Raw genomic sequence first — 24018 nt, 5'->3', positions numbered from 1 at the left:
TTAAAAAGAAAAACTGCAGGCTGGCGGGAAGCTTAGCCCTACAGAGGATTCTGGGACGTGTAGTCCAGACTTTTGGGGGCACTTCCGCTCAGGGAAAGCGCGGCTGGGTTATTTGCTCCACTGGGGAAATAGGAACCCATAACCCAGGGCTCAGTGGGTTCGGTGGGTCTTCGGCTACTTGAGGACGAGAACACGAAGCCCACTCCCCGCGGGGATTCTGGGAAATCCAATTCGGCCGTGGGAGTTGAAGCCGGCACTTCTGCCTAGAGGGGCGGGGCAGCGGCTTCGGTTCCTCCCAAGGATGCTGGGAAATGCAGTTCCAGAGCTCCCTGCTCTCCCAGGCACTTCCGCTGCAAGAGGTTGAGAGCGCGGCCTTCGTTCCTCTCGTGGAGGTGAATGAGCCTTGGGACCCCGCGACCTGTTTTAACTTTTATGGCTTGGTCGTAGGATCAGCGGGGCTCGCACTTCGGTCAGCAGGAAAAGACGCTGCGGCGAGCAGCGGAGGGTGGAGTTGAATGGCAGGGCAGCTGATTGCCTTACTCTATTCGGAGCCGCTGCGTTCGGGGCGGTTCGGGAGTCCCCAGGTTGGAAGTGGACCTGAATGGGGCGGCGTCTGAGGGTCTCCTGGGCTCTCAGCGGCCCGACTCGCCTTCCCCCACCTCCCACAGCTCTGTCGCTTCCTAGCGGTGTAACGTTGGGTGAGAACTTAATCTTTCGGTGCTTAGTTTCTGGTCTTAGTTTCCTCTTCTGCAAAAGGGAATATTAACCTTATATATTTGTTTTGACAATTAGTAATATAGTACAAGCAAAATGTGTATGGAATAGTACAGGAATGTGGCAACATGTTGGCTGTTAATATTAAAACTATCATAATAACCTTAAAAATATTCATTTTTCAGCAAGCGTCTGGCTCTTCTTTCTGATTCCTGCAGGAAAGGAGGCTGTTCCTGGACTATTTCTGACCTGTTTTTTAAGAAAGAGCGCATCACTCAACAGGTGGCGTCTGGAGTTATCCTCTGTGGATTTTCCAGGATCTCAGACAAGATCGTGCAATCTCCCAGCCTCCTTTCCTTCCCCTGCCCTGACTTCTGAAAGAATGCTGCGGAGAGGAGGAAGGAGAGCATCCTGGCTCCTGGCAGCAGAGCCCCACTGTGACAGGACATAGCATTCACCTTTCTCTTCTGTTCCGAGTGCAAGAAGGTATTTCATTCCTTGCAAATGTTTCTGCTACAGAAGTGTTCTGTTATTGAATAATTGGGGAAAATGTGACATGAATATTAGTCACACTAGTTAAACATTGGGTGCTGAGTATCGCTCTGAGGGCTTTATAAAAACTAACACACTGAACCTTCACAAAGGCCTTGTGTTGTGGGTTCTGTTCACCTTACAAAGGTGATGTGGGTATTGTGATGTGGGTACTGTTATTACACCAATTATACAGATGAGGGAATGGAGAGAGCCTAATTTACTTTCCTATATCACAGTGCTAGTAAGAACAGTGGGATTTGTGTCCTAGACTTGGGTTCCTTACATCTGAATACCCTTGGTGCCACAGTTTGAAATCCCAATTTAAAATTAGGAAATAAAGTAGATAAACAATCCATATAAATAATCATAGGAAACTGGCTGCAGAGGAGCCATTTGCGATCAAGTTGGGGAGGGAGGTTGGAATTTTACTGTAGAAGATTTTGAAAGCAAGGTTGAGTTTGGACTTCTTTATAAAATTTTGAAAGAATTCTCATTTGATTTAATTTTAAGCAATATTGGTAGTTCATATTCTGATCATAGAGATGCATGTTCTCTGTACAGGATGCAGAAAATACAGAAATATAACATATTACAAATGTCCTTAATACTAGGATATAGATAATTATTAACATTTTAATGCATTTCTGTTTAGCAGTTTTTAATGTGTTTTTGTCTGTGTTTTATGAAATTGTTATCACACTATTCATAGTGGGTTGTTATTCCCTTATTTTTTACGATGGAAATATCCAAACATACCCAAATATAATGAACTCTTTAATGTACAGTCACCCTGCTTCCATTCTTGCTAATCTTATTGCCTCTCCCACCAACGTTTTTTCTCTTGAGTATTTTAAAACAAACCCAGATGATGAGTCAGTAAGGCTTAAAAACTAATAATTATCATTAATTGTGTTTTTTGTTTTTTGTTTTTTTTGAGATGGAATCTTGCTCTGTTGCCCAGGCTGGAGTGCAATGGCACAATCTCAGCTCACTGCAACCTCTGCCTCCTGGGTTCAAGCAATTCTTCTGCCTCTGGCTTTACAGGTGCCCATCACCACGCCCTGCTAATTTTTGTGTTTATAGTAGAGACTGGGTTTCTCCATGTTGGCCAGGCTGGTCTCAAACTTGACCTCAAGTGATCCACCCACCTCAGCCTCCCAAAGTATTGGGATTCCAGGTGTGAGCCACCATGCTAGGCCTCACTAATCGTTTATACATGAAGGCCAAGGGAGGAACGATTACATTCATTTGCCAGGGCTGCCATAAGAAAATACTACAAATTGGTTGGATTATACAGAAATGTATTTGTTACAGTTCTGGAGGCTAGAAGTCCAAAATCAAGGTGTCACCAGTTTTGGTGTCTTGTAAGGCCTCTCCCCTCTGTGTGCGTGAGCTCCCTTGCTGTAAGTCAACTTCATCACCTCTTTAAAGGCCCCATTTCCAAAGACAGTTATTTTTGAGATACCGAGCGTTAGGACTTTAACGTTTTGAGAGAGGCACACACAATTCAGCCCATAATAGATATTAACAGTAACTCTGAGGTTTTTCACTCCTGGCAGCTAGGAGAATGCTACTTATGTGAGAAAGCTAGAAAGAGTTGCAATTAGGAAAAGGAAGATGATTGATTTTCTTTTCTTTTTTGGAGTTGCACTTGCCACTAGCATATAACTCTTGGTTTCCTATTTCTCTCCCATTAGACTTCAGGGACCTCTGTTTCATGGACATTATCATATTCTTCTCAGAGTACCCAGCAAGAGGTTTGCAAAGAGGAGTTATTCAGTGAGTAAGTGTGATTCATGTAGCTCTCCAACAGGCATCTGGATTCTGGGCGCTACAGCTTGCAATTAGAGAACAAGATAGGATTATCCACAGTCCTTGTCTGTTATCTCACGTTTGGTGGGCTGTAGAATCCATCAACTTTTTCAGGGTATTCAAAAGTTAATGTACAATTGTGGATAATATTGTCAAGATCTAAAACAAACTCCCTTAAAGACAAATCAGACCACTATTAAGGTTCAGTTTTTTGGGTTTTTTTGTTTGTTTGTTTTTTGAGACAAAGTCTTGCTCTGTCACCCAGGCTGGAGTGCAGTGGCGTGATCTTGGCTCACTGCAACCTCCACCTCCTGGGTTTGAGCAATTCTCCTGCCTCAGCCTCCCCAGTAGCTGGGATTATAGGCGTGCACCACCGTGCCCAGCTAATTTTTGTATTTTTAGTAGAGACGGGGTTTTGCCATGTTGGTCAGGTTAGTCTCGAACTCCTGACCTCAAATGATCTGCCGGCCTCCGCCTCTCAAAGTGCTGGGATTACAGGCATGAGCCACCATGCCTGGCCAGGTTTAATATTTATCACATGGAGATTATGATGAGGACTGCTGACATTTGTTGGGTGTTTCTTATGACTTGGAGAATTTCTAGTGCTTTCCATGCACTAGCTTATTTGTTTTTTATGACAGTTCTAGTTTCTGATTTTAAAGATGAAAAAACAAACACACAGACAAGTTAACTGTACAGATGACTTGGTGGCACAATCAGCGGGGCAGAGCCAGAATCAAACCTCAGCAGCTAGGTTGGAACACTCAGTGACTGAATAACCTTGGGCAAGTTACTTGACCTTTCTGTGCCTCAGTTTTCTTACCCGTTAAGTAGGGTTGATATTAATAACTACCTCATAAAGTTTCCGTGAAGACTAAAAGAGATATGTAACATGTTTGAAATAGTGCCTCACATGTAGTAAGTCCTCTGTGTATTATAGACTAAAGCTGGCCTTCATCTTCTACAGATAAGTTGAAAAATACAACAAGTTATTGAAGGAGCAAAGGTATATATATATATATATATATTTTTTTTTTTTTTTTTTTTTTTTTGAGACAGAGTCTTACTGTTGCCCAGGCTGGAGTGCAGTGGCACAAACTCGGCTCACTGCAACCTTCGCCTCCCAGGTTCAAGCAATTCTCTGCCTCAGCCTCCCGAGTAGCTGGGATTACAGGCGCCCGCCACCACGCCTGGCTAATTTTTTTGTATTTTTAATAGAGACAGGGTTTCACCATCTTGGCCAGGCTGGTCTTGAACTCCTGACCTCGTGATCCACCCGCCTGGGCGTCTCAAAGTAAGCGTGAGCCACTGTGCCCAGCCTTAAAGGTATATTTTTAAGTATTCTTTTCTTCCCCACTTTCCGCTTTTTCTATGGATTTAATATGTATATATATATTTATATATATTTATATTTATATATAAACAGATTTAATTCTGTTATATATTTAAACAAATGTGAATAGTTTCTATGATAGTGATTGTTGAAACCTGTAACTAACTATAATTTGCTGTCTTTTGAACTTAGCGAGTCCCTGTGGGATGATTATATAGTCTATATTGCCTTAATAAAAAGGTCTAAACCTGCACTGTCCAATAGTGTAGCCATTAGCCACGTGATTATTGAGCACCTGAAACGTGACTAGTCTGAATTGAGATGTGTTATAATGGTAAGGCACAACAGATTTCAAAGATCTAGTATGAAAAAAAGAAAGTAAAATCCCTCAATAATTCTTATACTGATTACAAGTTGAGGGGATAATACTTTGGATATGTTGGGTTAAAGAAAATATATTGTTGAAATTAAGCTCACTTGCTTCATCTTACCTTTTTCAATGTAGCTATGAGAAAAACTTAAATTACACAAATAGCTTGCCTGCATTATATTTCTGTTGGACAGCACTGGTCTAAGGGAAGCCTCCCCTTTCATTCTGAGAATTTGCCTCCAGAGGCATTACCAGTCATTCTGCAGCTCTTTCCTCTTAGAGAGAGTTCTAGGGGCATCTTATACTGGAGAGAAGCAGGGAGCTGATAATCAGTAGGCCTGAGTGCCAGGCAGAGCCATGCCCCTGGCTTCCTGGGTGCCCTTGGACAGTTCCGTCAACTCTTTAAGAGGCAGTGTAAATAATGCAGTGGTTCTTGAACTGTGGTCACATCAGAATCATAAGACCCAGGCCCTACACTACTTCTATGAGCTTGAACTTCTGTGTTCTTTATTAGTAATTCGGGGGTTCTGGTCACCTATTTACCCCATTGGTGAAGGAGGGATTCCCCCACCTGCTGCTGTCTGAGTATCCCCCGAACATTGAAACTTAATCCCCATTGTGGTGTTATTAAGAGGTGAGGCCTTTGGGAAGTGATTAAGTCATGAGGGCATGAAGGAGTTAATGCTCTTATAAAAGAGGCTTAAGAGAGAGAGTTCACCTCCCTTGTTCTTCTGCCATATGAAGACACAGCATTCCCCCGTCCCCCTTTTCCCCTACCCTTCTGCCAAGTGAGAACAACAAAAAGGCCCTCACCAGACCCACAACCTGCTGGAGCCTTGATCTTAGACTTCCCATCCTTCAGAACTGTGAGAAATTTCTGTTCTTTATAACTAGTATTTTGTTATAGCAGCAAAAATAGACTAAGACATCACTCGAACTGGCAGGAGGTGGCTGAACACACAAACCCTACAGTCAGCCTATGCAGAAGAGGTTAGTAGCAGTTTATTAGTCACATATTCACAGCCCAGAGGACTTGCACGTGGGAATAGATTGAACCAACAGGGGCCATGGTAGGTTGATTTTGTAGTGACAGGAGGGTAGCAGGGTGACCCTTGGTTCCTGCAAGAAGATGTAATTGACCATTTGGATAACTCTGCAGGCTGGCAGGGAGGCGAAACCTGTTATGTGGAGGACCTGGTCGGGTACAGGTGGTCTGGCTAAATAGGATGAATTGTGCTTAAGTCTTAATTTTATAAAAGCGGCTGAGTGACAACATGGAGAGATTAATGCCAATGAATAGTATTTTAATACTTAGAGTTCCACTGGTACATCACACCACACCAGACCACATGAAGCCCACTACAGGCAAGGGTCAGGAAGCAGACAGAGAAAGGAACTGGGGCCTATGCTTTTGTAATATGTCTTTCTCCCACCAGTGAAAGCTGCTTGCAGGGAAGATGCAAATAACTTTGGTTGTTAGTCTGGCCCTGTGATTCAGCAGACTTAGGGAGAGGTTAGGAATAGCAGATATCAAATAGCCAGTACATAAAACATGGTTAACACATGGGGAACTAGGTGGGCAGGGATCCTTTCCCACTGAGAGGGCATATCTGGAGAGAGCCGGGAGCTCATGGCTAGGCCTTCAGGGCCCTGTGAGTCTCAAAGGTATCAAGGCAGCATATGGAATCTCAGGCCTTTTGATATGTATGCATACCAGAGTTTGAGAACCACCGTAGAGCAGCTAAGAACATGGGCACAGGTGTCAAATTGCCTGGGTTCATTGCCTGGTGCAACCAGTGTCCTAGCAGATAAGGCACTGGGTGAAAATCTTGACTTTTCTGTTGGCCACTTGTTAAACATGAACAAGTTACTTCTGTGTGCCTCTATTTCCTTGTCTGTAAAATGGGCATAATTATTTTTTCAATCTCTATCATTGTTATGAAAATCAAATGAGATACTACATGTGAAGAATTTATGTAAACAGTGCCTTGGCAGGCAGTCAGTCAGTTGCTCTAAATGTCAGTTGCTGTCATTATAGGGAGTATTTTATGAGTGGCCTGGGTTTTTTCGTGGTTAATGTTAGGAGCATAGAGTTGACCTTGGCACTCCTGATCCTAACAAACCTTCATTCCTGTTTGTTAGTATCAGAGAGAAAGAGAAGCTTGCAGTTTGTTTTTACCTTTTTTAGTTCTTTTTGCCCTTAGGCAATAGGATAGTATATTGGGGTTAGTAGAAAAATTGGAGGTGAAAACCTCAAGTGTTTGTCTGAAAATATCTAGAGAGCTGTTTTAACTGATGCTATCAAATTGTAATTTAGGGACCAGCAGCATTAGCATCACCTGGGATATTGGTAGAAATAGGTTCTTAGTCCCATCCTTGATGATCTGATTTAGAATTTCTGGGGGGGTGGGATATAGAAACCCCCAAGAATCCCCCAGATGTCTTCACAGCATCCCCCGTTGATTGATGGAATATTAAATTTGATCAGCACGGGTGGAAAGACCAGACTGTGGCTTTTAAAAAAATAGTAATAATAACTTTTAAGTTCAGGAGTACACGTGCAGGTTTGTTATATAGGTAAACTTGTGTCATGGGGGTTTGTTGTACAGATTATTTTGTCACCCAGGTATTAAGCCTAGTACCCATGAGTTAGTTTTTCTGATCATCTCCCTCTTCCCACCCTCCACCCTGATGGAGACCCCAGTGTCTGTTGTTCCCCTCTACGTGTCCATGTGTTCTCCTCATTTAGCTCCCACTTATGAGTGAGAACATGTGGTATTTGGTTTTCTGTTTCTGTATTAGTTTACTAAGAATAATGTCCTCCAGCTCCATCCATCTTCCCGCAAAGGGCATCTTTTTTTTTTTTTTTTTTTTTGAGACAGAGTTTCGCTCTTGTTGCCCAGACTGGAGTGGAATGGTGTGATCTTGGCTCACCACAAGCTCGACCTCCCAGGTTCAAGCGATTCTCCTGTCTCATCCTCCTGAGTAGCTGGGATTACAGGCATTCGCCACCATGCCTGGCTAATTTTGCATTTTTTTTTTCAGTAGAGGCAGGGTTTCTCCATGTTGGTTAGGCTGTTCTCAAACTCCTAACCTCAGGTGATCCACCTGCCTCACTCTCCCAAAGTGCTGTGATTACAGGCATGAGCCACCGCGCCCAGCCAGGACATCTTTTTTATGGCTGCATAGTATACCATGGTGTATATGCACCACATTTTCTTTTCTTTTTTTTTTTTTTGAGACGGAGCCTTGTTCTGTCGCCCAGGCTGGAGTGCAGTGGCGTGATCTCAGCTCACTGCAAGCTCCGCCTCCTGGGCTCATGCCATTCTCCTGCCTCAGCCTCCCCAGTAGCTGGGACTACAGGCACCCACCACCACGCCCGGCTAATTTTTGTATTTTTAGTAGAGACGGGGTTTCACCATGTTAGCCAGGATGGTCTTGATCTCCTGACCCTGTGATCCGCACATTTTCTTTATCCAGACTGCTATCGATGGGCATTTAGGTTGATTCCATGTCTTTGCTAAATACCAGACCTGTGGCTTTTTAACAAAAAAAATATTTTCTATGTTCTTCAGGGCTGAATTACATGCCTTCAGATATCAGATATCTGCATGGCTTTTTCTTCCTATATTTGAGGTCTCTGTTCAAATATAAGAGAAATCTTTCATGACAAAAGATTTCATCTCTTTTTCTTTCTTTACCCTGCCCTATTGTTCTTAAAAGTGTCTCTCGCTATATATTGGGGGTTTGCTATGCCCTCGTAGCCCATTATAATATCATCTTTGTGAGACCAAGGTCTTTGTTCACTGCTGTATATTTCACGTCTAGGACCCTTGGCTGGCACAGAGTAGACCCTTCAACAATCATATGTTGAATGAATGGTTCAGGTGATAAATAATGAGGCCCTGATCCACATGGTGTATCTATCAACTATTCACTGAGTTATTAAAGTAGTCATTCTGCAAATCTTTGGGTTCCTTCCAAATGCTTGTAGCAACATAGTAAGTGTTGGGGATGGAGCAGGTAATGAAACTCCACATTAGACAGTTGTGATGAATATAAGTAAGTAAATACCTAGAAGGATGTTAGAGAGGAATAAGGGCTTAGAGAAAAGAATTAAGCAGAGAAGAGGGATAGGAAGTGCTGGGGTGCAGTTAGGAGACCGAAGTTATCTACAGGATGGCTAGAGAGAGACTCTGAGGTGGTGACATTTGCATAAAGAAGACAGAGGTTCTCAGTGTGGCTCTCCTAACAGTCTCTCTGGCCCTAGCCTCCTCCCCCTCAAGCCTCCTCCTGTCTGAGAGGGTAATCTGTTTCTAACACAAAAGGAATCTTTTTACTCTCCTTTCCGGAAGTCCTTCAGTGTTCTCCTGCTGACTTGCAGATAATACTGTGACTTGAACATCATCATGGTTTGAATTCTGCCTCCCTGCCCATCTCCTTCTGCCTATTATTTGTCTTCACATCATGACATTTGTTCTCTGGGAGTTTTATAGTGATTTGGATTCTCCAGCTAATAGAGCTCAGTCACCCTCCAGGGCTCAGATTAAGCTATGTTTGTGTAGAACCCCCTGCGTTCCACTGTGGGCTTATGAGCCCATTCCTCATGCCGCCAGAGGATGCTGTGCACTACTCTGGCATTTAGCCATGTGTAGTGGAATTGCCAGTTTCCTCATCACTAGACTGTGAGCATCTTGAGGCTGGGGAATTGCATCTCTTTTAGTGAGGTTCCCACAAGTCTTCATTGAGTTAATAAAAACTCATCTATTTAATGAAGTAGTAATAAATTCACCTGTCTAGTGCTAATTATGCAGGCAGTAAAATAGTGTTCATTCACAATATTTTAAGGGACACATTCTGTGGGTTCTGTAACAGTGACTCATGTCATCACTGACTTTGAAGAGCAGAGTACTTTCCTAAGATGGTATTTAACAAAATCCAGAGATGCTTTTCCTTCCAAAGATGACTTTGATCTTGCCCAAGGACGGCAAATATTGTGAAAGACCTAGAGGAAAAACTTGGAAATAAAACCCTTGCTCTCCAAATCCTCCCAACTGGAGTCAGTCTCAGACAGACTTAGACCAACTAGTCTAGTCTTCCTATGTGCCTCTCCATGTTTAATGGTGGGTTCAGTCATTTCTGCTGGGCAATTACTTTGTACAGGAATTGTTTTAGGTACTTGGGATATAAAGCTGAATAAACATTCATCACAAGACAGACGGTTGATTTGCTATTATCTCTTTTTTTTTCCGAGGCAATGGAAATATATCCCCTGCAAAACATTCTTATTGAGCAGAGGTTGCTGGGCAAATATAGAGTTAGAACGAAGTGAATTACAAATTCTAAAAGAGTATTTCAGACTGGGTGCAGTGGCTTATGCCTATAATCCCAGCACTTTGGGAGGCCAAGGCGGGTGGATCACTTGAGGTCAGGAGTTCGAGACCAGCCTGGCCAAAATGGTGAAACCTCATCTGTACTAAAAAAACAAAAGAAACAAAAAAAATTAGCCAGGAATGGCGGCAGGTGCCTGTAATCCAGCTACTGGGGAGGCTGAGGCAGGATAATCTTTTGAACCCGGAAGGGAGGTTGCAGTGAGCTGAGATCATTCCACTGCACTCCAGCCTGGGCCACATGCGAGACTCCATTTCAGAAAAATAAATAAATAAGTATTTCTTCTAAGATTGGAAGGTTTCCCTTTTCCATAGTAAGGGTTCTTCTATCTGAAATAAGAGAACTAACTAAGAATAATTTACTAATAAATCAAGCAGTAATTAACTAATACTAAGCTTTTAATCTGGGTATTTTACTCTGTTTCCACCCTCCGTAGAATCAGAATCATACCCTGAGAGCTACAAGGAGAACTCCATTTTTCACTGTGCAGGGGCTCTCTGCTGAAGGGTCAAGTGAAATCTGGAATCCAGCCTATGCTTCCCCATCATCAAGCCATGTGAAGCTGCAGACTCCCTGAGTGTCTTAGTCCATTTGTGCTGCTATAACAAAAAATACCATAGGCTGAGTGGCTTAAACAACAAACCTTTATAACTCACAGTCCTGGAGACTGGGAAGTCCATGATCAAGTCACTGGCAAATCCAATGTCTAATGAGGCCACTCTTACTGGTTTGCAGAAGCTGTTGTCTTGTATCTTCCTGGGAGGAAGAGAGAAAGAGCTAGGTTACTTGCTTTTCTTACAAGGAGAGCAATCCCATTATGGAGGCTTCACCCTCATGACCTAATTACCTCCTAAAGGCCCCACCTCCCAATAACATCACATTAGGGCTTCAACATAAGAATTTTGAAGGGACACAGACATTGTCCACAGCAGCAAGGGAGGGGCTCCCTGACTGTTTCATGTAAAGCAGCTGCATGGGTTTATGCGTAACTTCTATTGATCATTTAAGCTGCCAGAAACTGTTCCATGTGTTTTATGTATACTTAGTCACTTTCACTGACCTTCCCGTGAGGTAGGTATTATTATTATATCTAATTTATAGATTAGACATTAGAGCACAAAGTACTAGCAAGTTGGAGATGCCCGTATTCCAGTACTAGTGGGCTGGTTCTGGAGTCTAGACTGTTCACAACTCTGTTCTCTACTCCCTCAAGCAGCTCCCTTGGCTTCAGAGTCCAATCTCCATTTCTGTGTCTCTCTTTTACCCCTAACTCTGGAGCCCTCATTTCTCCTTCCATGAGATCTTAGACTCCCATCTGCTTATTTTTGTCTTTAGAAGCAACAGAGAGACAAGATTTAGAATACTGGCTCTGGTATGAAAGCCAGATTCAGGTACCGTTCCTGCCTCTTGACCTCACCAAGCCTCAGCTTCCTCACCTGTTAAAAGGATACAATTGTCGTCATCATCATTTGTTGAGAACTCCCTAAAATGCCAGGTACTATGCCAAGGGCATTGCATAAATTCACTCATTGATTCCTCACAGTAATCCTATGATTAACATCCTGTTTTCATTTCCCTTCTTATAGCTGAGCATAGGCACAGAAGTTTAGGTGTTTGGACCAAGGTCACACAACTGATATAACAGTAGCTTCTTCACAGGTATGTGTGAAGTACCTTAATGAAATATCATGTGCCAAGTTCTTCATAAGGTCCTTAATATGTATTTAAATATCACCATTTTTGTTGTTATTATTGTGCTTCCTATATAGCTTGTTAATTTCAGTGACATTAATTATCAAATTTATAGTTGCATAAATCTTGCAGAGTCACGATTTTTTATTAAATTTTCTCTGTCTCTATGATAGTCTTTTTAAGGCCCTACTGTTAAAGTAAATTTTGCAAGGTATTTTTTTTTTTTTTTCTCTTTAGAGATCGCTCTGTTGGCCAGGTTGGTCTTGAACTCTTGGCCTCAAGCAGTCCTCCCACCTTGGCCTCCTAGAGTGCTAGGATTACAGGCATGAGCCACTGTGCACAGCCAAATTTTGCAAGGTCTTATACCTTTTAGAAACCAGTCCATATAGTCAAATTCATAGAGACAACGTGGTTATCAGGGGCTGGGAGGGGGAATGGGGAATTATTACTTAATGGGTACATAAAAAATTCTGATGATGGATAGTGGTGATGGCTGCACAACAATGTAAATGTACTTACTGAATGTAACCACTTAAAACATGGTTAAAATGGTAAATTTTATGTTACATATTTTACTATCAAAAAAGCAGTCATCTATGTACAGTAGTCCCCCCTTATCCACAGCAGATACCTTCCAAGACCCCCAGTGAATGACTTAAACCTCAGATATTACTGAACCCTAAATATACTATGTTTTTCCTTTACCTACATACTTATGATAAAGCTTAATTTATAAATTAGGCACAGTAAGAGACTAACAACAATAACTCAAAATAGAATAATGATAAAATACTGTAACAAAAGTTCTATAAACACGGTCTCTCTCTCTCTCAGAATACCTTACTGCACTGTACTCATCTATTTTTGGACCATAGTTGACTTCAGGTAACTGAAACCACAGAAAGCATAACTATGGATAGGAAGGACCACTGTAATCTTAAGTATTATTGCAAAAGCCTCAAATTAAGTATGGGAAACCAAGAGAGAATAACAGGTATTTCAGAGGTTAAAGCACAAACCTCTACTAAAGAATTCATTGGCTGAGTGTAGTGGCTCACACCTGTAATCCCAGCACTTTGGGAGGCTGAGGCAGGAGGATCGCTTGAGCTCAGGAGTTTGAGACCAGCTCAGGCAACATAGCATGACCTCGTCTCTACAAAAAGTCAAAAAGTTAGCTGGACACTGTGGTGCACACCTGTGTTCCCAGCTACTTGGGAGGCTGAGGTGGGAGGATCGCTTGAGTCCAGGAGGTCAAGGCTTTAGTGAGTCATGATTGTGCCACTGCACTCCAGCCTGGGCAGCAGAACAAGACCCTCTCTCAAAAAAAAAAAAAAAAAAAGAATTTATTGGTAGAAACCATTAATGAGGACAGGTTTCATGTTACTGAATGTTATGTGCTTTTCTGCAGCTAAGAAATATGGTACTCTGAAAATATTCTTTGAGCTTTTTCCCTCCTCATTTAATATGTAAACAATCCTATGAGGTTGTTAATTCTCTCATTGTTAATCTCTTCATTTTATGGATGAAAGAACTGAGGCACAGAGATATTAATAATTTGTCCTGGATTTCATAGTGAATAAATAACAATGCCATAAATCTAGGCATTTGGCTCCAGAGGGGCCAAATACTCTTAATCTGGGTATTTTACTCTCAATTTCTACTCTCCCTAGAATCAGTCATACCCTGAGAGCCACAAGGAGAAATTATGTTGGGGGCACACTCTGTGTGGTCAGGCAGGTCACTTGCTGCCAGGGTCTTACAGCCAAAGGGACAAGTAGTATCTGGAATCCAGCCTAGTTTCTGTTCATCAAGCCAGCCGGAGGAAGGAACACTGTTGCTATTTCATGTTTAAAAAAAAAAACGCTATTTTTTCTTTTTTTTTTTGGCCAAACTCTCATGGCTTTTTTCTCCTTCCCCCATGTTTTCTCCTTCCCTCTTAAGACTTGGCACTTCTCCAGAAGGAGGAGGACAAAATGACGAAGTCTAAGGTGAGTTGGACCTCCCTTTCTCCAAATAATTGTCATCTCATTTCGTAAAGATTACACACACCGTATTCTCTTTGTTAGGAAGATGAAGGAGAATGGTAGACATTTGAGAACCTCTTGTGTGCCAGATGCTTGCTGCTTTTTACTTTTGTGTTAATTTTTATTGCTTTATTTTATGACTTTATAATTTGATAAATAAGCATAGAATAGAAAAGTCAATAACAGAATAAAAATCTCTCATTTTCCTACTGTTTCCCTTACAAAACAACTGTTTTGATTTTCCATGTTCTTTTCCTCAGATGTATTCATAACTGTGTATTTGTAAGCATTGTATAGACAAAATGTTCAAGTTACACCTTTTCTAATTAATATTACTTGCCCCATATTTTTATAGTCCCTTGAATTGATGTTACTCTGTGGTGTGTGTGTGAGATAACTTTTCTTCTCATTCATCAACGTTTAGGTAGTTTAGAATTTTTACTGAAAATTGTTACTACAGTTTTCCCACAAATAACCATTTTTTTCCAAAAAGCAATTTGAAGGAGTTTTGCTATTATTTAATGTTATAGAAACACTATATTGAAAAAGTACTTTTGATATGTGGTACTTTGGGTATTTCCTATGTCAGTGATTCAAATATGACATCGTGTGACATGATGTCACTGATTTTAGAGAAATTATTATTAGATATTTCCACATAAGAAAGTTAGATTTTTCTTACCCAGGCCTGAGTTATACCCTATGTATGTTTACTTACTGATCCGTATTGTTTTACTCTTATGTTAACTTATTTTATTGAAGTAATAATGTACTTAATTTTAAAAGTCTAGCAGTACAAGAGGACTTACCAGATACTTCTCTTACTGTATTTATTCCTCAAACCAGCTTTATGAGGCAGTACTTGGTCTCATGTGCATTTTAATTACAAAGAAACAAGATTGTAGAATTGTGGAAAGTTGCTTAGTTTCACATAGGATACCAAAGATCCAACTGATTTCAAAAGACTCCAGGATTTTCACTTGATTGAAGAGAGAGGCAAAGGAAAAGAATTCTCCACTCAAAGGACCTGGCCCTTTTTGTGTGGGTGCCTAGCTTGTCCTAGTTAGTGGAAGATGCCTCAGATAATACTGCCCCTACTCGATTCACTCTCCAGTGGCCTCTTCTTCTCTATGATCACTGTCATTCATTTAGGGCACCTGAATGTGCAGGGCTCCAGGGATGAACAGTCTTCATATGAAAAGTTAAAACAGTATGATAATGCTGGCCGAGCACAGTGGCTCACACCTGTAATCCCAGCAGTTTGTGAGGCCAAGGCAGGTGGATAACTTGAGGTCAGGAGTTCGAGACCAGCCTGGACAAACATGGCGAAACCCCATCTGTACTAAAAATACAAAAATTAGCCGGGCATAGTGGCGCACGCCTGTGTTCCCAGTTTCTCGGGAGGCTGAGGCACGAGAATCACTTGAACCCAGGAGGCAGAGATTGCAGTGAGCTAAGATCGTACCACTGCACTCCAGCCTGGGAAACAGAGCAAGGCTCTGTCTCAACAACAACAACAAAAAAATACGATATGCTAGTGCTTCTTTATCATGGGTGACTTTACTGCCCACCACCCCCCCACCAACCCGGCAACATCTGGAAACATTCCTGGTACCACAGGTCGGGGGTGCTACCAGCATCTAGTAGGTAGAAGCTAAGGATGCTGCAAAACACCCTACAGTGCCCTAGACACCCCCACACAGCAGACAACTGTCCTTCCCTAGACAGCAACAGTGTTGAGTTTGAAAAACACTCCTGAACACAAAGCTATAAAACACCAGCAAAATGTAGGTGAACAACAATGTATATGCTAAAAAACAATGAGTTAAAATCATCACTAGAAATTTTACAGAGTTATAAAATTCTAAATGGAATATCAATAAAAGGACAGTAACAGGCAAGATACCAAAGAAAAATAAAGATGTCCAGTAAATATATGAAAATATGATCTTACTAGTTAATTAGACCAAAAAACCCAGTTGTTTCTTACTGAACAGATTGCGTAGGATTTTTTAAAAATTGGTTATATTCAGTGTTATCTATGGTATGGAAAATCAATGATACTTTATCTTGGGGGAAGGATAAGATAGGGAAAAATTGAAAAGAAAATCTGTCATACATCATAATTTGGAAGTTGCATATTCTTTGACATTGTGATTTTTCACTTCTTGGAACTTACCTAAGAAAATAGGTGGGTAATATCTATGCAAAAAGTTGTTCTTTACAGCATTTATTATGAAAAGGAAAAACCTCTAAACTATAATACACTTTATATGGTGTGTTTAACTGTAGTAAAATTGAGTATGGTCTCTTAAGAATCTGACACCTTTCCCTACACATCTTTTTCACATTTCTCAGTGCTATCCCTTTTCCAGTGGACCTTTATTGCAAGATTTAGGTGGAGTGTGTTTGATGTTGTAGGAGGCAGTGACATTCAAGGACGTGGCTGTGGTCTTCTCTGAGGAGGAGCTGCAACTACTGGACCTTGCCCAGAGGAAGCTGTACCGAGATGTGATGCTGGAGAACTTCAGGAATGTGGTCTCAGTGGGTGAGGACAGGCATTCTCTGACTGAACATTGGCTCCCTCTGTTGTCTCTCTGTCCTTGGGTATACAGGGCTTTGGAGCCCTTGAACTGGTTTTCAGTTTTCTAATCATCCATCATAAGACAGATATGGAATTCTTAGTCTTTCTCCCCTGGCAAAAGTGTGTATTTTGTTAATGAACCATAAATTGACAGCATGACAACTACACTTTTATCCTTTCTCAAATTGTGGTCATCTCCAGTTAGTGGGTCCTGATATACATTTGATGAATTGTACCATTGGTTTTTTTAATGAAATAAAATGGGGTAGAAAATGTCAGAGCACTTGGAAATAACTGCACATTGCAGCAAAAACTATGTCCTGTTGCCAAGAAGAATGTGAGAGACAATGGAGGGGGTATGATGAAAACTTTTTTTTTTCCAGTAATTTATACTTATATCTGCATATCTTAGGTCTTTGCATGAAATATACTTCCTCCAACGGGTCATGATTAGAAGTGTTGAAAACACTAATTTTGATGTCCTGAAGATGATGAAATGAGGACGATAATTTTTAGTAGTTTTGGCTTCTGATGTATTAATTATAAACCTACGTCCTTGCCTTTTCACAGGGCATCAGCCCACACCAGACGGTCTACCACAGTTAGAGAGAGAAGAAAAGCTGTGGATGATGAAGATGGCAACCCAGAGAGATAACTCCTCAGGTGAGGAGGGGCTGGGGCTGCTGGACTTTTTTCTATTAGTCTTGGAGATATTCCAAGGTTGGCAAACAAAAATATGTGACGAAGGCATAGGCTAAAACAGTTCTTTTCCCCCTGATGAATATCTAATCTAATTCTAATTTATTGGGTGCTTTTGGATATATGAAGATCTGTATTCATTAACCCACTTAGTTTGTTCAGGATGCTAAAACAAAATACTATGGACTGGGGGAATTATAAACAACAGAATTTTATTTCTGACATTTCTGGGGGCTGGGAAGTGCAAGTTCAAGGCACCAGCAGATTCAGTGTCTGCTGAGGGCCCACTTCTTGATCCAGCAACAGCACCTTCTTTGCTGTGTCCTTACAGGGAAGGGGCAAGAAATCTCTCTCAGGCCTGTTTTATAAGGGCACTAATCCTAATTCATGAAAGATCTGCCCTCATGACATAATCACCTTCCTAATGCCTTAGGAGTTAGGATTTCAGCATAAAAATGGCAAGGGCACACACATTGAGACCATAGCACTCACATCTAATGAAAGCTTAGCTTTAGTTGTAATCAAATTGAATATCATTTCCCCCTTGTGGCTTTCCTGTAGCCGTTAATAGTGAATCTTGCTCACTTGGTGAAGAACTACTTTTTAGAATAAAGATTCTCATAACCACTTTTAAGGCAAGTCCCCAAAAACACTTTACACAAGGAAAAAACAATGTTTAGAGAATAGCTTTTAAGTCTTTCCCCTTTAAAATTTTTCTTTGTGGCAACCACCCACCTCTTCCAAAGAGAGTTACAGAAAAGAATATTACTTACCATTTTAGTCATCCCTATTCAAATATGGTATGTATGGCAATGCCTTTATTTTCTACAGAATTAGCCACTATGCAAATAAATGTTATAGAAGATAGCCATTAAATAAACATGTACTAAAGAAGGTAGATTTTAGTTTTCTTTTCATTGTAATAAGGGCCTAACGTATCATTTTCAATTAGAAACATTATAACCTGGGCAAAATAGGGAAATTGCCCTCCTCAAATTGACACATTCTCAGGAAGACCAAAAAAAGTCACATTTAAGTGAAAACTTGCGGCCAGGCATGGTGGCTCACGCCTGTAATCCCAGCACTTTGGGAGGCTGAGGCGGGTGGATCACCTGAGACCAGGAGTTCCAGACCAGCCTGGCCAACATGGTGAAACCCCGTCTCTACTAAAAATACAAAAATTTGCCGAGCATGGTGGCGCATACTTGTAATCCCAACTACTTGGGGGGCTGAGGTAGGAAAATCGCTTGAACCTGGGAGGTGGAGGTTGCAGTGAGCCTAGAGCGCGCCATTGCACTCCAGCCTGGGCAACAAGAGTGAAACTTCATCTCAAAAAAAGTAAATAAAAATAAAAGTGAAAACTTGCAAAATATATACAGACATGACAAACTATGTAGGCTTCAACTTAAAGGAAACACATTTATCTGTTTCCCAAGTTTCCATTGTTACAATGTAACTTTCTATTTGAACAATTTGATTAAGAAATTAATACCTTTCTTAATCATTTAGGCTACGAGGTTTCAAACTTTTGAGTATGAGTTACAATAAGAAATACATTTTATATCATAAACAATACAAACATTCACATATGGGTAGGTGTGTGTGTGTGGCCTTAAACAAGAATTTATGCAGAGAAATACATTTCTTGCTTACAAAACACGTCTAATATTTTCTCTTTTCTGTTAATGCTTGTCACAAGCTACTGAATTTATTTCCAACTCACTAGTAGTCCTAGCCTTCAGTTTGAAAAACAATGGTGTGATCTATATAGAAAAATATATTTACATCCATCCATTTTTATAGTCTGCTTTCAGAGACAACATTATTCCCGAGGCTCTAAATATTGACTCCTACTTGAAAAAGGAAAATCAGAGAACAAAAATTTCAGAAGCAATCAGTCCCTAGATCCCCTGGCCACTTTTCTGGCTTATGATTTTTTTTTTCCTAAGTAATTCTTACCATGATTTTGTGATCAGCATGATTTTCTTAGCAGCACCATCCACTTAGCCGTGAATCTGGTGAAACCTTTAAATTTCCCAGAAGAATCACTCTTTCCAGTCCCTTTCCCATTATGCATAGTTTACTTGAAAAAGTTCTTTCACTTTTGTAATTTGGCTCAAAGTCTCCCAGAGAAGACAAGTGGGAATTCTTTTATTCAACACATCTATTGAACACTGTGTGTCAGGCAGAGCTCCTGGGTGATGATAAAGTGGTGAATGATATAAAATGCTTGTTCTCATGGATGGCAACATCCATTCAACAGAGACATAAAAAATAATAAGGGACATATATAGTTTGTCAGAGGGTAATATGTGCTTTGTCAAAACAAAACAGGTGAATGGAAATTGCCAGGGGTGTAAGGTAGATGGGGAGAATTTACTATTTGATATTGAGTGATAAAGAGGCCTCACTGGGCCAGGCGTGGGGGCTCACAGCTATAATCCTAACACTTTGAGAGACTTAGGCAGGTGGATAGCTCGAGCTCAAGAGCTTGAGACCAGCCTAGGCAAGATGGTGAAACCCCATCTCTACAAAAAAATACAAAAATTAGCCAGGTGTGGTGGTGTGCTTTTGTAGTCCCAGCAGCTTGGGGGGATAAGGCAGGACAATCACTTGAGTCAGGAGGTTGAGGCTGCAGCAAGCCATGTTTGTGCCACTGCATTCCAGCCTGGGTGACAGAGTGAGACTCTGTCTCTAAAAAACAAAAAGAGGGCCAGGTGCAGTGGCTCGCACCTGTAATCCCAGCACTTTGGGAGGCTGAGGCAGGTGGATCACGAGGTCAGGAGATTAAGACCAGCCTGACCAACATGGTGAAACCCCCCTGGTGGTTATGGAAACTTTAATTGCTATCAGGTTTTAGAATAATGTATGTTATTACCATAAACCTCTTCTCCCAGGTGTTCTCATGGAGGATATTTCCTAGCAAGAGGTAAAGGACCACTATCTGCTTACACTCAAACTTTAGGTATGTAGGTCAGCGATCCCCAATCTTGGCACCAGGGACTGGTTTGTTGGAAGACGGTTTTTCCACAGACTGGGGTCGGGGGGATGGTTTTGAAATGAAACTGTTCTACCTCAGATCATCAGACCTCAGTTAGATTCTCATAAGATTAGATTCTCACGCAACCTAGATCCCTCGCACACGCAGTTCACAATAGGATTCGCACTCCTCTAAGACTCTAATGTCACCACTGATCTGACAGGAGGCGGAGCTCAGGCGGTAATGCCCACTGGCCTCCTGCTCATCTCCTGCTGTGTGGCCCAGATCCTAACAGGCCACGGACTGGTACTGATCCACGGCCCAGGGGTTGGGGGCCCTGACTTAGGTGATAAGGTATTTTCTGAAAAATGTGTCTTTCTAACTAGCACAGTGCCTCAACATCTCCCAACCTTGGAATAAACTTCCAATGAAATAACCCCAGGCAAAGGTTTTTGAAAATTTATGTGTAGGAGTTTTACTAGACATTTTGAACAGGGCCACTTTGTTCAGATGTCTATGCAGTAGGCAAGTTTTGTGGAAGCTATTCATTAGACATTTGCTATAGCAAAAAATGAGGCTTTTAGTAAGGTGCAATTTCTTGGTAAAGATTTATTAGGAAACATGTTTCCTTTTCTGCAACCACCACATTTTTACCTGGTAGCACACACAGAAATTTAGTGTGATTCTAAGCAGGTCTCATTAATATGTAGCGAATGAGAACCTGGTGACTCCCTCTTGGTTTCCTGGTACATGTACATGATGATAAAGAGAAATGGAACCTACTCCTGGTTCAGTGAAGCCTTAGGCTGTGGGCCCGAGTTTATAAACTTGACATCTTGGAACAAAACATTATTCACATGCCCCATTTCCAAATTTTCTTTATCCTTTTAGGAAGCAAGAATCTAAAAGAGATGGAGACTCTTCAAGAAGTAGGATTAAGGTACTTGCCTCATGAAGAGCTTTTCTGCTCCCAGATCTGGCAACAGATTACAAGAGAGTTAATCAAGTATCAAGATTCTGTGGTAAATATTCAAAGAACAGGCTGCCAGTTGGAAAAACGAGATGATTTGCACTATAAAGATGAGGGATTCAGTAATCAGAGTTCCCATCTTCAAGTTCACAGAGTCCACACTGGTGAAAAACCCTACAGAGGAGAACATTGTGTGAAAAGTTTCAGCTGGAGCTCTCATCTTCAAATTAACCAAAGGGCTCATGCAGGAGAGAAGCCCTACAAATGTGAAAAATGTGATAATGCCTTCCGTCGGTTTTCAAGTCTTCAAGCCCATCAGAGAGTCCACAGTACAGCAAAATCATACACAAGTGATGCAACTTACAGGAGTTTTAGTCAGAGGTCACATCTTCACCATCATCAGAGAGTTCCCACTGGAGAGAATCCATACAAATATGAAGAGTGTGGGAGGAATGTTGGGAAAAGCTCACATTGTCAAGCTCCTCTGATAGTTCATATGGGAGAGAAACCCTATAAATGTGAGGAGTGCGGGGTGGGCTTCAGTCAGAGATCATATCTTCAAGTTCATCTGAAAGTTCATGCTGGAAAGAAACCGTATAAGTGTGAAGAGTGTGGGAAGAGCTTCAGTTGGCGTTCACGACTGCAGGCTCATGAGCGAATCCACACTGGCGAGAAACCATACAAATGCAATGCATGTGGCAAGAGCTTTAGTTACAGCTCACACCTTAACATTCATTGTAGAATCCACACAGGAGAGAAACCCTATAAGTGTGAGGAGTGTGGGAAAGGTTTCAGTGTGGGTTCACACCTTCAGGCCCATCAGATAAGCCACACTGGAGAGAAGCCATACAAATGTGAGGAGTGTGGGAAAGGCTTCTGCCGGGCCTCAAATCTGCTGGACCATCAAAGAGGCCATACTGGAGAGAAACCATACCAGTGTGATGCATGTGGTAAGGGCTTCAGTCGTAGCTCAGATTTTAACATTCATTTTAGAGTCCATACAGGGGAAAAACCCTATAAATGTGAGGAGTGTGGCAAGGGCTTTAGCCAGGCCTCAAATCTTCTGGCCCATCAAAGAGGCCACACTGGAGAGAAACCCTACAAATGTGGTACATGTGGGAAGGGCTTCAGTCGGAGCTCAGATCTTAATGTACACTGTAGAATCCACACAGGAGAGAAACCCTATAAATGCGAGAAGTGTGGTAAGGCCTTCAGTCAGTTTTCCAGCCTTCAGGTGCATCAGAGAGTTCACACTGGAGAAAAACCATATCAGTGTGCAGAGTGTGGGAAGGGCTTCAGTGTAGGTTCACAGCTTCAAGCCCATCAGAGGTGCCACACTGGAGAGAAACCCTATCAATGTGAGGAGTGTGGGAAGGGCTTCTGTCGGGCCTCAAATTTTCTGGCACATCGTGGAGTCCACACAGGAGAAAAACCATACCGATGTGATGTGTGTGGTAAGCGCTTCAGACAGAGATCCTACCTTCAAGCCCACCAGCGGGTCCACACAGGAGAGAGACCATACAAATGTGAGGAATGTGGGAAAGTCTTCAGCTGGAGCTCATACCTTCAAGCCCATCAAAGAGTTCACACTGGAGAAAAACCATACAAATGTGAGGAGTGTGGGAAGGGCTTCAGTTGGAGCTCAAGTCTTATCATTCATCAGCGAGTCCATGCTGATGATGAGGGTGACAAGGACTTTCCTTCATCAGAGGATTCACACAGGAAAACTTGATAAAATAAGTTTTACTATCTCAGATGGGTGCTGAAATATTTTAATAATCAGAGCTATCATAAACAAAACATTTGTTTTATAGAGTCAGTAGTTCAGCCAAGTGATTGGGAGACCACACAGCAGAGAAGCCTCATAAGAGTGGAGACATATGGACTGCATTCAGAACATTGACCATTAGCTGATACATGCAGACAAGAGGATCAGGAAGGATGAGTCTGATCTGGAGTAAATCAGAAGTACTAAGATGGAAATGCTGAATTCTGTTCCACTAGAATATAAGATCCAAGAGGGTACGGACTTTGTTGACTGCCAAATCTACTCTCCTTTTCAGTGCCTAACACGTTGTAATTTTTCAGTAATATTTGAAATTACTGTCATATTTGAAATTCAGTAATATTTGACATTTTTATTTATCTCTAAAAGTTTCTCTAAAATTGTACTCAGAAGAAGAATTCTGCAAGGCTTGGAGGATATATAAGTTAGTCATATGGCCTGATTTTCCCATTTTTGCAGATCTCATGGACGAGTGTTTATCAAACTGAAGGTTGCAGCTTGTTAGTGGGTCCAGAAATCAGTTTCTGGCTAGCAACTAGAAGTTTTGTATGTTAACAGTACTTTATTGAGGTGTAATCTGCATGCAGTAACATGCACAAGTCTCAAGTTCATGGCTTTCTGAATTTTGACAAATGTAATCATCACCAAGATCAATGTATACAATATGTCTATTAAACCAAAAAGTTTTCTTGTGCCCATTTCCAGTCAATCCCACCTCCAGTGCCAAGTATGATTTCCATACCATAAATTAATTAGGTCTGTTCCTGAGCTTCCTATGGATTTAGTATGTACTCTTATATCTGGATTCTTATGATCAAATGTATGATCATCTCAGTAGATTCAGAAAAAACATTTGACAAAATTCAGCATCCACTCATGATGAAAAAATTCTTCAATGAGATAAAAGGCATCCATGAAAAGCATACAAGCTAACATTCTTTTTTTAATTAGGGAATAATTTATATACAGTGAAACTGACTCTAGTATATCATTATGCATTTTGGCAAGTGCTGTTATGTGAACACCACCATCACAATCAAGATATTCTACAGTTCTAGTACCCCCTGCCCCGAAACTTGCTTGTTCTGTTTAGTCAGCTCCTCTCCCCATCATCAGCCCTTGTCAACCA

General features: G+C 41.4%; 1 protein-coding gene across 23 annotated transcripts; it reads left to right on the top strand.

The window, feature by feature from the left end:
• The first annotated feature begins 315 nt into the window (after window positions 1–315).
• Window positions 316–23598, top strand: ZNF45 (zinc finger protein 45). Of its 23 annotated transcripts, none has more exons than XM_063658047.1 (10): window positions 344–392; window positions 933–1200; window positions 2946–3027; window positions 11490–11649; window positions 11741–11813; window positions 12681–12731; window positions 13788–13834; window positions 16292–16418; window positions 17025–17117; window positions 21025–23598. In XM_063658047.1, the coding sequence occupies exons 7-10, from the start codon at window positions 13820–13822 to the stop codon at window positions 22833–22835; spliced, it is 2046 nt and encodes a 681-aa protein (XP_063514117.1). In that variant the 5' UTR covers window positions 344–392; window positions 933–1200; window positions 2946–3027; window positions 11490–11649; window positions 11741–11813; window positions 12681–12731; window positions 13788–13819; the 3' UTR covers window positions 22836–23598. The 23 variants fall into 23 exon arrangements, with proteins under 23 accessions (XP_054319491.2, XP_063514125.1, XP_063514124.1 ...); XM_063658045.1 differs by having other exon boundaries at window positions 362–584; window positions 2946–3031; XM_063658055.1 differs by lacking the exon at window positions 2946–3027 and having other exon boundaries at window positions 337–392; window positions 900–1200.
• The last annotated feature ends 420 nt before the right edge of the window (window positions 23599–24018 follow it).

This window comes from Pongo pygmaeus, chromosome 20, assembly GCF_028885625.2.
Source record: "Pongo pygmaeus isolate AG05252 chromosome 20, NHGRI_mPonPyg2-v2.0_pri, whole genome shotgun sequence".
Taxonomy (NCBI): domain Eukaryota; kingdom Metazoa; phylum Chordata; class Mammalia; order Primates; family Hominidae; genus Pongo; species Pongo pygmaeus.
This window is presented reverse-complemented; position numbering and strand designations above follow the sequence as displayed.

Bases quoted from the DNA above. Each gene is read 5' to 3' on its own strand.
- ZNF45 (XM_054463516.2), top strand. The intron at 16,419-17,024 runs GTGAGGACAGGC...GCCTTTTCACAG, and splicing joins CAGGAATGTGGTCTCAGTGG to GGCATCAGCCCACACCAGAC. The intron at 17,118-21,024 runs GTGAGGAGGGGC...TTATCCTTTTAG, and splicing joins CCAGAGAGATAACTCCTCAG to GAAGCAAGAATCTAAAAGAG.